Genomic DNA, 15,950 nt, shown 5'->3' with positions numbered 1-15,950 from the left:
GCTTCATTACTAACCTCTATCAAAATTAGTTATAAGTCTAAATTACAAAAAAAATCATATGTTGTTCAAACCAATGACTTCTATATATCCTAGCAACACTATCAGTCTATCAATTAGGCTACAACTAACCGTGGCTTATTTTGACTAAAATCTAAATATAAATAAATAAATAACATTTGCAATTAAATTAAATAATGTTAGAAAATATACATAAAAGCGAAGAATTAATAGGACATAAGGGTAATACGGGAGTGCAAAGAACTCTATCGAAAGTTGGATGAGTTTACAAAGAAATAGGAACAAAAGAAATTTGATAAAAAAACAAGAGTTAAAAAGAAAATTTGATGTATCAATTAGATAATTACAGAGATAGTAGGGATAAAAATAAATTGGAAAGTTTAGAAAAGCCCCTTATAAGTATTAATGGTGCATCCCTCAAGAGAAACATGAGAGAAAGTCTGTGAAGGAAGGAGGCGCCTTTAACACTAAAGCAAGGCACCTTTAAAAATTCTCACAATAAAATACTCAAGAAAATCTGAAAAAGTATAAGGAGGTGGGATTTGAACCCATAACTTTTCGGGTGCACAACTAGTGCCAGAACCACTAAGCCATTTACAGCTTTCTAAGATAAAAAACAATATTTCAATTTAAACTCGGTCCTGAAATCTTCATACCTGCAAAGACTTTTGGTGCGGAGCCGTGGGGGCAAGCGCCCCCATGGGCCCCTACGTGGCACCGCCCCGGCCTTAGGTCATCTTCATGTATGTCGACGGGATTAGGGAAAGAAAGGTTTAATATATACACAATTTTTATTATGGGCCACTCACATCTTATTTGGCTGAGAAAGTTAAAAGGCGCCTCTTATAAATGTAATAAGTGCTTCCCTCAAGACAAATTTGCCAAATTGGGAGAGAATGTGAGGGAAGGATGCGCCTTTAACCCTTATAGGAGGCACCTTTAAAACTTCCCTTTGAATAAGAAATACTTTTTTTTTGAAACCACACCAAACCATATTTCATTCATAAGTGATACAATCACAAATTTACAGGGATAAAATGTTATTCCTCTCGGCCAGATACTTGAGAGTTACATAAATAAATTCGCAGAACTTCGAATGTAAAGTGCCTCATGTATTGAGAGAAATTGACTAGACACTGATGAAAAGAAGAAAGAAGAAAGAAGAAAGATCCTAAAGATCAAAGATGAAAAGACCCTAAAGATCACCAACAAAACTAAGACTAAAATACTCCAGCCGATTGAGCCACCGCCGCCCTTACCAGGAAGTCGCCGCCGCCACTGAAGGACCGCCAATTGAGCCACCATTGCTAGACGCCACAGACTAATCCACCACCACAAAGCGCCACAATTCCATCACCACCACCATCATCACCAAGATCACAACCATCTTCTTTATAATTCCACACCACCACTGAATCACAGAACCCACCGCCACCACCACCACAAACCCCCACCAGATCCGATCACCAACAACTCCCCAAACCACCACGAATCACACCACCACTACCAAATCCAATCCTTAAAATCAATTGAAACTTGTTAGATTAAGATCTTTTATGAATTAGAGAACCAGTAATAGCTTCAAAATGAAAACAGTGGTTTGATTCAATCATTAAAATCGAATTTCTCCACCACCAGATCCGAACACTCCAGCACCACCACTAACCCCACCGCCACAACTAGATCCGTCACCACCAACAACAAAATACACCACCACAGATTAATAAGAAATACTTTTAATGTGAGTGCTAACACAAATAGTGAGTGTTTTTAAAAATTGCAAATAGGACATCCGTTTCATCATTACAAAGTTGTAACACCCCAAATCCAGATTTCCACGTCGGCCGCCATGAAAACCTAAACTTAAAGCATTCCTCCGCAGAACAGTAAACATATACGATATACTCATCAAGGAGAGGGTATAGTATCGAACATGAAGCTCAAAAAATAACAATAAATCAACTACTGAAACTTTACCAAGTTTCTCAAAACTCACAGGATGTCTCTAAATCATCGACACAAATGTCGGACAAGATAAAACATAAATAACACCAAGTGTTTAGGAGATACAACTCCAAATAACTACCTAAAGAAAGAAAGAAAATCACTAAAGAAACTCCTCCAAGGCTAACTATGACTCAAGCAGGTGGCACTTCCCGATTTCCTTGTCCTGAAAAATAAAAGGTTGGGTCAGACCCAAACAAGTAGATTTCGAAACTTCTAAAGCCTCAATAGACAGTTTCAAGAGCTACCAAAACAAATAGACAATCACTTATCATGAGAAGATGTTCAAGTATAGTATCCGAGTTGTGACCATTAGAAATAAAATGTACCACATATGTAACAAACAACAAAAAAGCGACATGACGAGTTGGTGTCCACCTTATGTAAGAGTGTGGCCCACAAGGTCATCCATTGTGTTAGCGCCGACCCCATACGCTCCATACCTATATCACATCCGGTAGAGAGGGTCGAACCAACCACAATACTCTTACAACCCCTCACCAACTCCATCACTCACACATACATAATATTACACCATTTGTAATAAACAACCAAAAGCAATATGACAAGTTGGTATCCACGTTGTATGAGAGTGTGGCCCACAAGGTCATCCATTGTGTTAGCGCCGACCCCATACGCTCCATACCAATATCACATCCGGTAGAGAGGGTCGAACCAACCACAAAACTCTCACAACTCTCCACCAACTCCATCACATCACACACATATAATAACATCACACCACAACATACATAAATCAAAATCATATTCGATAGCATATTACGACATACGAGTTCCATATTTGTAATTTTGCAAGTAATGAATCAATGATGATAATAGCCTAAAATTCTCATATCATGTTGAGTTCTAGGGCATGTTCATGTATCTATATAAAGAGTATTGCCCAATAGTGAGAGCCATATAATTATAAGAGCTATATACTAAAATCATGGAAAATAGAGAGGTTTAACCCTAAATATCATTGTAATACATGAATCTAGCATGAAAATGTAAATGAAGGTTGTATGGTTCATCAAGTATGTCATTATAGCAAATATCCTCAAAATCTAACACATAGATGAGATTCAAAGTGACAAAAAAAAATGAGTTTGTACAAATATAGATCTACTACTTTTAGCATATATATTTATGTCAAGAACCCTAATCTATGTTCAAGTAATACTAAAATCTAGGGTTTGTGGTGTTATCTAATTTGTCTAGGTTTTCTATAAAAATGGCTATTCAAGCCCTAAAGGAGTAGAAATCTACCTTAGATCCAAAGCAAACCAAGCCCCAAGTGAAGAACAACAAGGAAAAGAATCACCAAGCTCCAAACTCCAAGCCCTTCTTCTTCTAAACTTTCTCTCACTAGAAAGCCATTATCCCCTCACCCATCTCTAACTCACGGTTGTAGGGTTCCAAAAATGAAGCATGGAAATGTTGGCAGTAGGTTATTAAAGGGGCATTAGGTAGTGGTGCTAAAGGCACCTCTAAATTTGTTTAGGGGCACTACAAAAGTTCTATAGACACCCCCAAATTGTTAAGCTCAGCCACTATCAAGCTTTTGCAAGCTACATGGGCTTGCCTTTGAAAGTGTTAGGCGCACTAACTAGTTTTAGAGGGACACAAATTACAAGCACAATAGCCAAAATTAGTTTTTTGTACACATATTGCTTCACCTCGCATCGAAGTCTGTCCTCTCAACGTACTTCCATCAATCAAAAGAACAAGAAGAAGAACCTTGCCTCCAATCTATCCTCTCAAAAAGAAGCAAGACAAATGAGATTTTGAAATATATTGAAGTTTTATGGGATATGTTTTTATTCAAATGTTCTCTCTAAAATTCCATTAGAGATCTTCTTCTTGTCCAACTCCCCCTTGGAACTTCTCTGCTATAATTTCATTAATCTTATTTTCAAACTTATACATCTAACTTTTGACACTTTTTAGAGCGCCTTTAGAAAAGGGCAGCAAGAACTAAGGGACTCTTTAGAACAAGGGAAATTCTACCTGCACACACCCTTTTTTTCTATATCCACACACATGAAGCTTAAATCGGTCCATTGTTGGTTGCACACCTCGCCTTTCCCCACATTCGCCCACGACCTAACATCGAGTCAACAACCACCATGGCTGGACTTCAATACCGACCCTGACTTTTGGGGGGCTCTAGGTGAACGTATCGACCGGCCCCCCTACACGTTAAGCTGAAAAATATATGAAAGTTGACATTTTACAAATACTACTTAAACACCGGTCTTCTTACAATGTGCAAAATCACTACGGATTTTTTGACTAACTCCCTCATCAATAAATGGTAACTGAATTTACACCCCTCAATAATGGGTAATTGAGCTTACCTCTTAGATTGACTATTTTTGACAAAGACAGATTTCAATCTAGGGCTCTACTTGCTCCTAACTCTCTCAGGTCGGATTAGGCAGGTAGTTTTCGTCTTTTGATATTTGGGTGTTCAAACGGGCTTTTCGCAAGTTCTCCTGTTCAAATTCCGCCCATGCCCACTAAAATGTGTCGGGTTTCGACCCCACTATGTAAGTCGGGTTCGTCGGACAAAGAACATTCGTGTTCGTCTTTTCCCTCCCTAATTGTGCCCATAGTAAAATATTCTTAGCTCGTGGCAACGACCTTATTGAAGAATCACTATGACCAAGTCTCTGGGGTCTAACTTGGTTACCACGGTAAAGAGAAGGCATCACATAGAAGTTCTTTAAACAGTATACACGGCGCAAGTTAGACTCACGCGTATAAGAAAATCAACTAGTAGTACAACTAATCTTCCAAGCTAACTTTGAAAAATTCAAAATTGAAAATGATTTAATATATAAGAACAATGAAGAATTCTCTGTACATAATAATCAAATTAATAAAATCAATTTTACCAATCGAAAATATAAATAAAAGAATTACAACTTCAATCTAATAGTTGCTGTTTGTTTTAATTAAGCAAAAAAAGAATTAATAATCTTTAATTTATTGGATTAAGAAACGAGATTTCTTCATTGGGTGAGGACTTTCCACTTCAATTTCATCATCACCATAAGGATTTTGATACTTCTTAACTCCTTTAATTTGATATTCAATTGCAAACCCATGCCCAAATTCAGGCAAAGCTGGTAAATTCAGATCGAAATCCCCATTAGTTGAACCACCACGGCCGCCGCCGCCGCCGCCGCCGCCACCGGAGTTGGTAGTACTAGTGGTGGAGGTAACAGTAGTAATAGTAGTTCCGCTGCTTCCGCCGTCATAATGGCGTCTTTTATGACCACCCAAAGCTTGTCCTGATGGAAACGATTTATGACAAATTGAACATTCATGTAACCTACCACTTGTCATGGTGGTGGTGGCGGCGTATGTGGTGGTGGTGGATGAAGAGAACTGGTCATCTTTATCGGTGGAGATCATGAGTTTTCGATGACTAGCTTTATGTCCACCTAAAGCTTGATAAGAAGAAAAACCTTTGTTACAAACAGAACATTTGAAACTTGAATTTAGTGTTTGATGCGCCACCGTAAGTGGTGGCGGATTTGAATCGGTGACCCCGCGAGCTAACATAATAAGGCAGAGAGCTAGATACTCTTCATCATGGGTAGTAGTAGGTGGTGTTTGGTTATCAAAACGACTACGTTTTGACCTTTTACGTTTTGCCCATGGTTCAAGATAATTGTTATCTTCATAAATAGGTGGGATTGTTGAAGGTGAACTCAAAGCTTCAAGTGCCATTGGAAATGAATTGATTTTCTTTTTAGGAAGTGGTGGTTCCGGTGGTGGTGGTGGTTCCGGTGGTGGTGGTGGTGATTTTTTGAGTTTGAGTAGTTTTGAGTGAGGAAGTAAAGAGGGGGTAGTTGTCTATATATGAAAAGGAAAAGGTAGTTGCGTGGGAAGTTGAGGGGTGAAAGGAAAGGGGTGGAGTATGATTAAAAAGGACACGTTTAGTTGTGTTTGTTTGAAGGAGGGGAGGCTGTGAAGTCGGTCAACAGAGGAGGGAGAGAGAGAGAGAGAGGTGAGTGAAGTCAATTTATTTGGATGACTGCTTCTAAAAAGTCAAATGGAAAGAAAGGTGAAAGAGTCAAAACAAAACATTTTTGCATATTGTGGACCAAAAGTAGAATCCATCTTTGAAGAGTCTCAAAGAGTGTTAGTAAAATCTTATCTACTTTAGTCACACACCATACAATCCAAACATGAATCTATATCACATTATGACATATATGCTTTAATCATACTATACTCTTCCTAATTAAGAACCCTCCAAGAACCTTCTAATATCTTAGTTGACGGCAGGATGCGCTTACAGAGAATTCGGGTCAATGAACATTGACTTGAGTCAAGAATAGTCCCATAGTGGTTCTGTTGGGTGCTTTATGTTTCAAAGACACGGGAGTGAAGATTAGTCTCACCCCAAATTGAAAACATGATATTGTTTTGAGAAATCTACTACGATCTACGTTAGTCGTTATAAGGCATTAGTACATCATTAAGATGTGATACGCACGATAGCCACCTAAGTTAAATAGATAATGAAAGAGGTTTAAAGCCCAACAAGAAAGTTTCTAAAGTCCGACAACAAAGAGTCTAAAACTCGACAAAAATTACTTTATTTAGTGTCTAAACTACATGGGATAAATACTTGTGATAGACTGCTTCCGCAGAGACTCGATCTCAAGACCTCACGGGCTTAAGAGGGATGTCCTATCACTACACCAAAGAGTGTTGGAGAATTGAAAACATGATTCAATGTGGAGATACACAAAACTTTAAAGACGAGAGGTATTTTCGTCCAAAACTAATAGTTAGAGTCGATATCGACTGTTTCAAAGAAACCAGAGTTTACTCCTGATATTAAGTTAGAACTGGGGTCAATGTTAAAACCTTCGTGTAATATACCGTAGACTTTCTAAAGCTTTTATTTGTACTTGAGTTAATTTGAAGTTCAATGCATTTAAATGTCACGAGTTCACAATTTCGTCATGCTAACACTATATATTTTTTGAATAAATAAACGATAGGTGTAAATTATTCCTTGCAATTTAACATCCACGAGTTTTTTTTTGTAATTTGACCCAAAAAAGTCATTCCTATGTGTTGGAAGGGAGGTGAATTTAGTCTAGATGAACTAGAGATTAAAAGAATCTAGAATGTTCCCGATAATTTAAAGGGAGAATTTGACATACACCCCCACTATTAGGACTACACCCCCGCTTTTTGAAAACTTTTGATATATACCCCCAAATGAACGAAAACCGTCAACTCAGAGTTAAGTTGGGCGTGTGCGAAAAACACGCGCCAACCATGACGATTTTACCCTTTTGTAGTTGTTGAAATATTTTGCGAGATTTTGACATACACCCCCACTGTTATATGAATTTTTGGACTACACCCTCATTTTTTGAAAAAACAAAATTTTCCAATTTGCCCTTCAACGATCATCTTTTACCTTTTGTCTTATAAACTTATTTATCTTAGACAAACTAAAAGATCAAAGCGAAAGAAATATTTGGGTTATCACAATATAGAAAAGATGGGAGGAACTATTTGGGATATCAAGCGAAAGAACTTATTTACTTTATATGTCAAATTCTTTGTTTCTCATTGCACCTAGAAAATTGTTCTTTCTTCTCTCTAAAGACAGGAATAACTGAAACCCCTTTCGTGATTGTCTGTTTCTCTCTCTAAAGGCACGAACATCAGAAACCCCTTTGGTGATTTAAAATTTTTGGTTTTCTTGTAAAGAATACCGTCAATGGCAGAAGAAGGAACGTATGTCAGTCATCAGTAAGTTAATTCCTAACTTTTTTAATTGTTCTAATTAGAATTTTCATGAAACTCATTCTTGTACAATCCACCAAACAATTAAAACCGCCACCAAGAAATTGTGCATCTACCTCCCATCATTTCCATAGTTTGATATCCCAAATAGTGCTTTCTCTTTGATTTTTTAGCTTGTCTAAGATAAATAAGTTTATAAGACAAGAGGGAAAAGATGACCGTTGAAGGGCAAATTGAGGAATTTTGTTTTTTCAAAAAATGGGGGTGTAGCCCCAAAATTCATATAATATTGGGGGTGTATGTCAAAATCTCTGAAAATTCATATAATATTGGGGGTGTATGTCAAAACCCCAAAATTCATATAATATTGGGGGTGTATGTCAAATTCTCCCTAATTTAAATAAACTTTATGTGTAGGCTTTTTCTTTTTGAGTGGATATGTTAGCAACCAACCCCTGGCCACTGGATCTCCAATCGTGCAGTAGAACTAGAACTTCAATCCTACTTTCTTTGCTTATGTGGAAATTTAAAATGTATATTTATACTTGATCAAGGCTAAAGATGGTTAGGTGTAACCCTAACATAAGTAAGACTTCTATTAGAAGAGTTATATACTTATATAGTCATACATAATACAATTGGTGAAACTTCTCTCTTGTGAAATTCTTTATAAACTGAGAAATGATAGAGAACAAGAAAATCCAGACATACTCTAGACATACATCCTATGTGGCTTACCGTGATTCGTTGTCTAATGAATTAGAATCATAAAAAACACGGATCATAGCAAGCCACATAGGATGTATGTGTAGAGTATGTCTGGATTTTCTTGTTCTCTATCATTTTTTAAACTTTCTTATAAAAATCTTATGTAATTGTTAGGAATATCAAGTCAATTAAATACAATTGTTTTTTCTTTCATAGTATAAGATCTTAAGTTTTTTTTTGGGTAGTTAGTCAATCATAGTCTTCCGCTTAGCCGACGATGGTAGTTTCATTAATGGCTACCATCCGTTGGACTTTCACCGGATTTTAGCTTATGTTTCAAGTTTATTTTTTTTTCCAAAAATAGTAGTTCTCTTATATTATTCAAATCTATTCATTATTCAATACTTTTCTCTATAGTATCTGATAATGATGAAGATTAATAAAAAGAAGAAAGATTAAAACAATAGTAGTTTGTTGAAGAAATTAAATCAAGAGATGAAATCTTAAACGATTTCAATCATTTTAAATTCCTCAAATTCTCTATTTGAGATGTATATTTGAGATGAAGCTCTATTTGAGATGTCTAAACAAAGAAAACTTTGAAAGCAATTAGAGAGGGGGAAAAAAATTCATGGACTTTTTATTAAACTAGTTACTTACCTCACGTTTATCATAACGCACGACTAGCTTTACAAAAATTTAGTTTACTAAATGATGCAAACCAATTGCTCGACAGAATGCGTGAAAGAAATGTTGCTTATTCTCAAAGAGGGTTTGCTTTTGATGTTTGTGGGTTCGTTCATGGAAATCAAGTTCATGCGCTTACTTGATTTGCTCATACTTCTTATATCCAAGTTGAGAACTCTCAAATTTCTGTTCCTTTAGTTAGTTACTTTGTTCTATTAATTTTCAATAAGATCAAATGAAGAGGAGATAAGAGAAAGAGTATAAAGAAGAATTGAAATGAGAAAAATCAAGAATGGTGATTGCTAGTGTTTGAAAAAAGATAAAATCAATAAGATCAAGGGCTTGAATTTTATTGCATTGACGATGTTGGAGTAATAATCTATACCGCTTCATCAACACCGTCTATCAACAGTCGGTCCTGTACAACCTATAAAAGGGCACCAAATCACCTTGAAGAAGGTACATTCTGAAAGGTTCATTCAATACTTAATTTTTTAACTGGAAATGGCAAACTGACTGTCTTGAGCGTTAAAGAGGTCTTCGAGCTCTTTGCAGGTTCTCCTCCAAGTTTTTAAGAGCAAGAGCGGAAATCAAAGAAGGACATTGTTTAATGATGGGTTTAAAAAGTTTCCTTAAAAGGTCTCTAGCTGCAAGTATACTGGCGTCAAGTAACAACCAGATAAGACCGGGATCAATCCACGGAGACTAGTCAAATCTATTCTCGATCTCAATCTAGTAAACTAAAAAAAGATTTTGAGCTTGGTGATGATGGTGAAATAAAATAAATAACCTAAAGTAACAAATAATAAAAAAAATTAAGAAGATAAAAGTTTTAGATTAGAGTTTCAGAATCCACTACATACATCACTTTTAAGCACGCGTAATTAACTAACTAAGTCTCTCTTTTATTATCTCAGAATTTTAGATAATAAACTACCCAAATTCCGAAAGATTGTTCTATTAAGCCTGCTTTCAGACATAAAATCATAATCACCTTCTCTTTAGAAACTAAGATTTTTTAACTATTGTTTATCAATCAATAAGCATATATCATCAAAAAAAATTTACGCAAGCATGATATATCAAACTAAAAGAATAAACAATGAAAATAAATCAAATAGAACTATAGATAAAAATAATTAAATATTAGTTGAATTAAAGTACAAGAGTTTAATCGATTAAGAAACAAATGTCAAAAGATCTAATATTAGTTTCATCCTCCACTCTAGTAGGTGATTAGAAACTCATAGAGACAATAATCATTGTGAAAGAATCATAACGAAAGAAAGAAAATGAAGAGAAGATACCACCAAAACCCTTTTTTTTTTTTGTTGAAAGTGATAATTATATTAAAACTAGAACTTTAGAGTCTTATTACAATACATATTAGAAACTATATACGGAACATTCTTCCATGATTGTGTCTTATTTCTCTTCCTAGCCCACTTTGCCAACTTGTCTGCCACTTGATTGAATTTCCTATTCGTGTGAGAGAATTTGACTATTTCCAACCTTCGCCTGATATCCTGAATTTTTTTGATATGAATGTTGGATTGCCATTGTATTTCATTCCTCTTATTTTGTAAATATTGTATGATATTGATGTTATCGCTTTCTATGATGATCTTGCTATAGTTGTGGGATTCAGCCCATAACATTCCATTTAGGATTGCGATCGCTTCGCTCTCCTCTGCATTTCTGCTTCTAGTGGTGGTTGCATATGCTTCAAGAAATTTAGATTCATTGTTGTGTATTACCAAACTTGTACCTGCAACATTCTGGATATCAATGAAGGACGCGTCTACATTTATTTTCAAGAAAGACCTGTCAGGAGGGTTCCATTTTCCTGGAATTGTTTTGGTTGTGGTTATATTATTTTCTATATATTTAGGGAAGGTAGTAATCATATTTTGTATTTTGTCAAGAGTATTAATCTCATGTTGAAAGCAATGGTCGCCACGAACTTTCCATATAATCCATAGAATTGTAGCATAATGAATATTATTGCTCGTGCTACTACCCTGAGGTTTATGTTCCCAAGTAAAGATCCATTCTGCCACCGAAGGTATATGTTCCGAAATAATATTGAAGTAAAACCATATATTTTTTGCTATAGGATAGTGTAGCAAAGCATGATCAATAGATTCAATTTCGTTACAATTAGGACACTTCAAGTTATTGTCAATGTATTTCCCTATTCTTTCCCTAACCGGGAGAGCTTTGACACATATTTTCCATATGAACATTCTAATTCTGGGGATGACTGGAATGGTCCATATAAAGTTCCAATTAGGAGATAAAGGTATAGGCGAGTTCATACTGATGCATAGATTTTGATATAAGGATTTTACCGAAAATTGGCCAGATTTTGTAAGGGTCCATTTTCTTTGATCTTCTTCATTACCTGCTATAGGAATAGACAAAATTAAATTTCTAATATTACTATCAAAAGTATTATTTAGCAGTTCCTCATTCCATTTATCCTGCTCTATCAACTGCGAAACTTTAGACAATTGAGAGTTAGTATGATTAATAGGTGGTTGAGCAAGTGAAGGAATCCAGTTATCATTCCAAATATCAATTTTTCTACCATTGTGAACTTCCCACGTGGTAAACTTATCAATGTTATTAAGTTGTTTGCTAATATTTTTCCAATGCCACGAGTGATGTGGCTTAGCTTCCACCGGATTGTCCGTGTTATTAAAGTACTTTGCTTTAAGGAATTGAACCCACATTGAATTGGGTTCGGATTTAATCCTCCAAGCTAGCTTACTCAGCATAGCTTGGTTATCTAGCTCTGGAGAGTGAATCCCAAGCCCTCCTAACTTTTTAGGACGGCAAATCGAGGACCAGCTTTTAGTACAAATACTTTTAGACTTACCCCACCAAAACGACTTTTGCATAGTCGAAATGCTTTTGCATATACCCTTAGGGAGAGTAAAGCATTGCATTTGGTATCGGGGTACGGCCGCCGCTATTGTCGAGATGACAACAGTGCGCCCAGCTTGAGAAAGGAAACTATGATTCCATTTCTCTAATTTCTTCTTAATTTTAAGAAGAATATCATTGAACACCTTCTTCTTATGCGCTCCAATAAATAATTGGGCGCCCAGGTATTTCTCCGAAGTAGAAGCATATTTAACTTTAAGCGTTCTCATGATTAAACGTTTGAACTTAGGATGGGAATTTTTGGAATAGAATATATTGGATTTACTATAGTTAATCATTTGTCCTGAAGCGTCATAAAAGATTTTAAGGATATTTTTAAGAGTATGAATGTTGTCTAATGAATTCCGACCAAAGATGATACAGTCGTCCGCAAAGAGTAGATGGGAAATCTTCAGGTTTGGATTATTAGTAGGGAAGCCTTGGAACTTGCTTCCATCGTGTTCTGCGTTAATAAGCCGGCTGAGGCCTTCCATGGCAATCGTGAAGAGGAAAGGGGAAAGCGGGTCACCTTGCCTAATACCTCTCGAGGGGTAGAAGGTAGTGCCCGGACGACCATTAATAAGAACCGCCATAGAAGTCGTGGAGATACATTGGGTTATCATTTTGATCCAATGCTCCGAGTATCCTAATTTGGTCATGATATCCGTAAGAAAATTCCACTCGATTCTATCAAAAGCTTTGGACATATCCAGTTTGAGCCCAAAGTATCCAGTAGATCCTTTCATGGTTTTGAGCGAGTGAATGATTTCCTGACCAATGATCACATTATCAGTGATTTGTCTACCCGGGATATAAGCTGCTTGGAAAGGGGATATAATGTTTTTTAAAGAGTGCTTAAGTCTATCTGCCAAAATTTTAGTGATAATCTTATACGTGGTATTGAGAAGGCTAATAGGTCTATAGTCCGCTGGAGTTTGAGGAGAAGTGGTTTTGGGAATCAGACAAATATGGGTGTGGTTAGTCTCATAAGGAAGCTCGGCAGAGATGAAGAAATCTTGAACTAAACTATATATGTTGGGGCTAACCGTATCCCAATTCGATTGAAAGAAAAATGGAGGATAACCATCAGGTCCAGGGGCCGCATCTCTTTTAAGGCAATTAATGGCTCTATTGATTTCTTCTTGGTCAGGGACATTGACTAACTCTTGATTTTGTGCCGTAGTAATGGTGGGTTGAAAGAGATTGAGAATGACGAGGTTAGGATTGTTATTGGTAGAAGAACTAATGGTCGATAGGTGATTAGTGAAAATAGATTGAATACTATCCAAATCCTCTAACCAATCTCCATTGATGTTTTTTATTGCTTTAATTTTATTATTTCTATTATGTTGTATAGCCTGAGAATGGAAAAATTTGGTGTTTTTGTCTCCCACCGAAAGAAAATTGTTTCTAGATTTTTCTTTCCATAAAATTTCTTGATGTTTATACCATTCTTCCAGCTGGTAGTTTAATTTATAAAATTCTTCTTTGTTAGTGGTTGTATTAATTTTAGTGATGATATTTTTAATATTGTTCTCTATATTACCAAAAACTCTTTTATTCCAATTAGTAAGTTGTCTACTAAGATTTTTGAGGTTCACTTGAATGTTAATGTTATTAGTCCACTTATTCGCTATAAACCCATAACAGTCGGGATGAGACATCCAAGTGCGGAGAAATTTAAAAGGTTTAGGTTTATTGTGACATTCTTCCGTGTCAGATAGAAAAATGGGGAGATGATCTGAACCCACAGATTCCAAATGGCTGATACTAAATTTTTTATTACTTTGTAGCCAAGAGAGGTTAGCCAGAGCTCTATCCAGCCTCTCTTGGATTAAATTTTCACCAAATTGCCTATTATTCCAGGTAAACGGGTAACCTCTAAATCCCATATCTAATAGTTTCATCCTGTTGATATAAGACAAAACTTTAGGAATGTGAGAGTTAGTGGCTAAAGATCCTCCTTCTTTATCCTGATTGTCTAGTATAGTATTGAGATCTCCTATGACTATCCACGGAGACTCGTTATCTATATTAAGCGCTTCTAAAGTTTTCCAAGGTTTGAGTTTGTTATGATGGTGAGGGCAGCCGTAAAAACCCGTAATAATATTATGTGAGTTATTATTAGTATTTAAGATGTCCATATGGATAATATTATTATCAGAATAAATTATCTTAAGATTAATGTTGTGTTTCCAATACACGACTAAGCCACCCCCTTTATTGATAGGTTCCACAAAGTGATTATTGTAATGTTTAGTGATCTTAATATATTTATTTATATTTATCGATACATTAAATGTTTACGAGTACTAAAGGAAGAAATTCCCCTCACATTCCAACTAAGAATGGAAGGGCAGTTGTTTACTACTGACATCTAAGACAAAGAGAAAAATAAGGGTGCCTAAAAAGGAGAAAAAATAGTGGGTCTCTAGAAACCTATGGGTATCTAAAAGATATTACATTTAGTAAGACCAAAAACGACTAAAACGGGTTTAACCCTCCTTCGCTACTACTAGGAAAGATGAGCTTACATGGATGAAATGGGCCTCCACAAATATTATGGGCTCTGCTGAATGAAACCCCAGGAGTCTAAAGACACCTTCCGTCACGATGGTAAAGAGGAGACAAACCTATAAAAGCTACCCACTTATCCTGAATCCCTATCAACCTATAAGGTACGAACCTATCAAGCAAGAAGCAAAATCTAAAGGCACCCTATTATTCCTACTTCTTCTTTACCCACAGAATGGATTCTAATGGAGGAGAGTGCTAGAACAGCAAACTCACTCGAACACTATAAACAACTATCTCTATTCACCTCAAAGAAACAGAAAAATCACAAGAATATAGAAATATAAATATAGCTACTGTAACAAGACTAAGAGAATAAAAGATGCTAATTGCCACAAGAAAACTAAAGGAAAGTAAAACAGAAAGAAGACACAATGGAACACAAACAAAAGTAGTAATTTTACTTTATTTTCTTTTTTTATTATTGAAACACAAGCAAAATAACTAGAATAAAGGTAAATATAAAGTAAAGTGGTATGCTAGCAAGAAGAGGAGAAGTGATGGAGGAAAACTGAAAGCATGTAATACCATCTCTAAAGGGAACATTAACCAGGATTTAAAACAAATAATACCATAATCAACTACTAAAGAAAGAGACTAATATAACCCAAATAGAAGTTAGATGATGTTTTAAGATAACAAAAACACCACTGAGATTAATATCTAGAAGATTTAACCTAACACTTGAAGCTAAACAGAGCAACTGAACTAAATTAATAAAGAAAGCAAGTTGAGTAAGACTAGATAAGCTAAAGATTTGAGAACTGGATATAAAATAGAGACAAGAGAGTGGAGAAAAAAAACTGCCCTGATATTGTTCTTTTTCTCCATCTATTCACCACTCAAAAGCTCGTAATTTGATCTCCATTAGTCCACCATTAAAATAGCTATGCAATCTTTTGAAGGTGATGGGCCATTCGATTACTAGTCCCTCCAACCCAAACAGAGATTTCTACCTCTGATCCAAGAGAAACCTAGATCTAGGGTTTTATGATAAGTAAGTGTAAAATTTCTATGAAAAACCAGGTTTTGATAATAGAGTTTGGTATTTTGGTTTGAGAAAACAAAGATCAAGCAAGTTGAGATAGAGATTGCTTGATGAAAATAGTGGATTAGGGTTGGATTTTTAGTGCGGCGCTAGGGTTTCCAGAAAAAGGAGAGAGAAAAAAACGCTTGATGACGTCACTCGAGAGAGTCTCTCTCCTAAAAAAACCCCTCCACCAAAACCCTTTGTTGATTTGGTC

At 35.9% G+C, this 15,950-nt stretch overlaps 1 protein-coding gene across 1 annotated transcript; it reads right to left on the bottom strand.

The window, feature by feature from the left end:
• Positions 1 to 4,830: 4,830 nt before the first annotated feature.
• Positions 4,831 to 5,940, bottom strand: LOC147532841 (zinc finger protein ZAT10-like). Its single transcript, XM_086650952.1, has one exon. It carries the CDS (start codon positions 5,761 to 5,763, stop codon positions 5,014 to 5,016), a length of 750 nt encoding a protein of 249 aa, XP_086507078.1. The 5' UTR covers positions 5,764 to 5,940; the 3' UTR covers positions 4,831 to 5,013.
• Positions 5,941 to 15,950: the final 10,010 nt, after the last annotated feature.

This window comes from Eschscholzia californica, unplaced genomic scaffold (assembly GCF_041429995.1).
Source record: "Eschscholzia californica isolate CP2 unplaced genomic scaffold, dmEscCali1.0.p SCAF_6, whole genome shotgun sequence".
NCBI classification, from domain to species: domain Eukaryota; kingdom Viridiplantae; phylum Streptophyta; class Magnoliopsida; order Ranunculales; family Papaveraceae; genus Eschscholzia; species Eschscholzia californica.
Note: the sequence above shows the minus strand (reverse complement) of the source record. Positions and strands in the feature narration are given on the sequence as shown.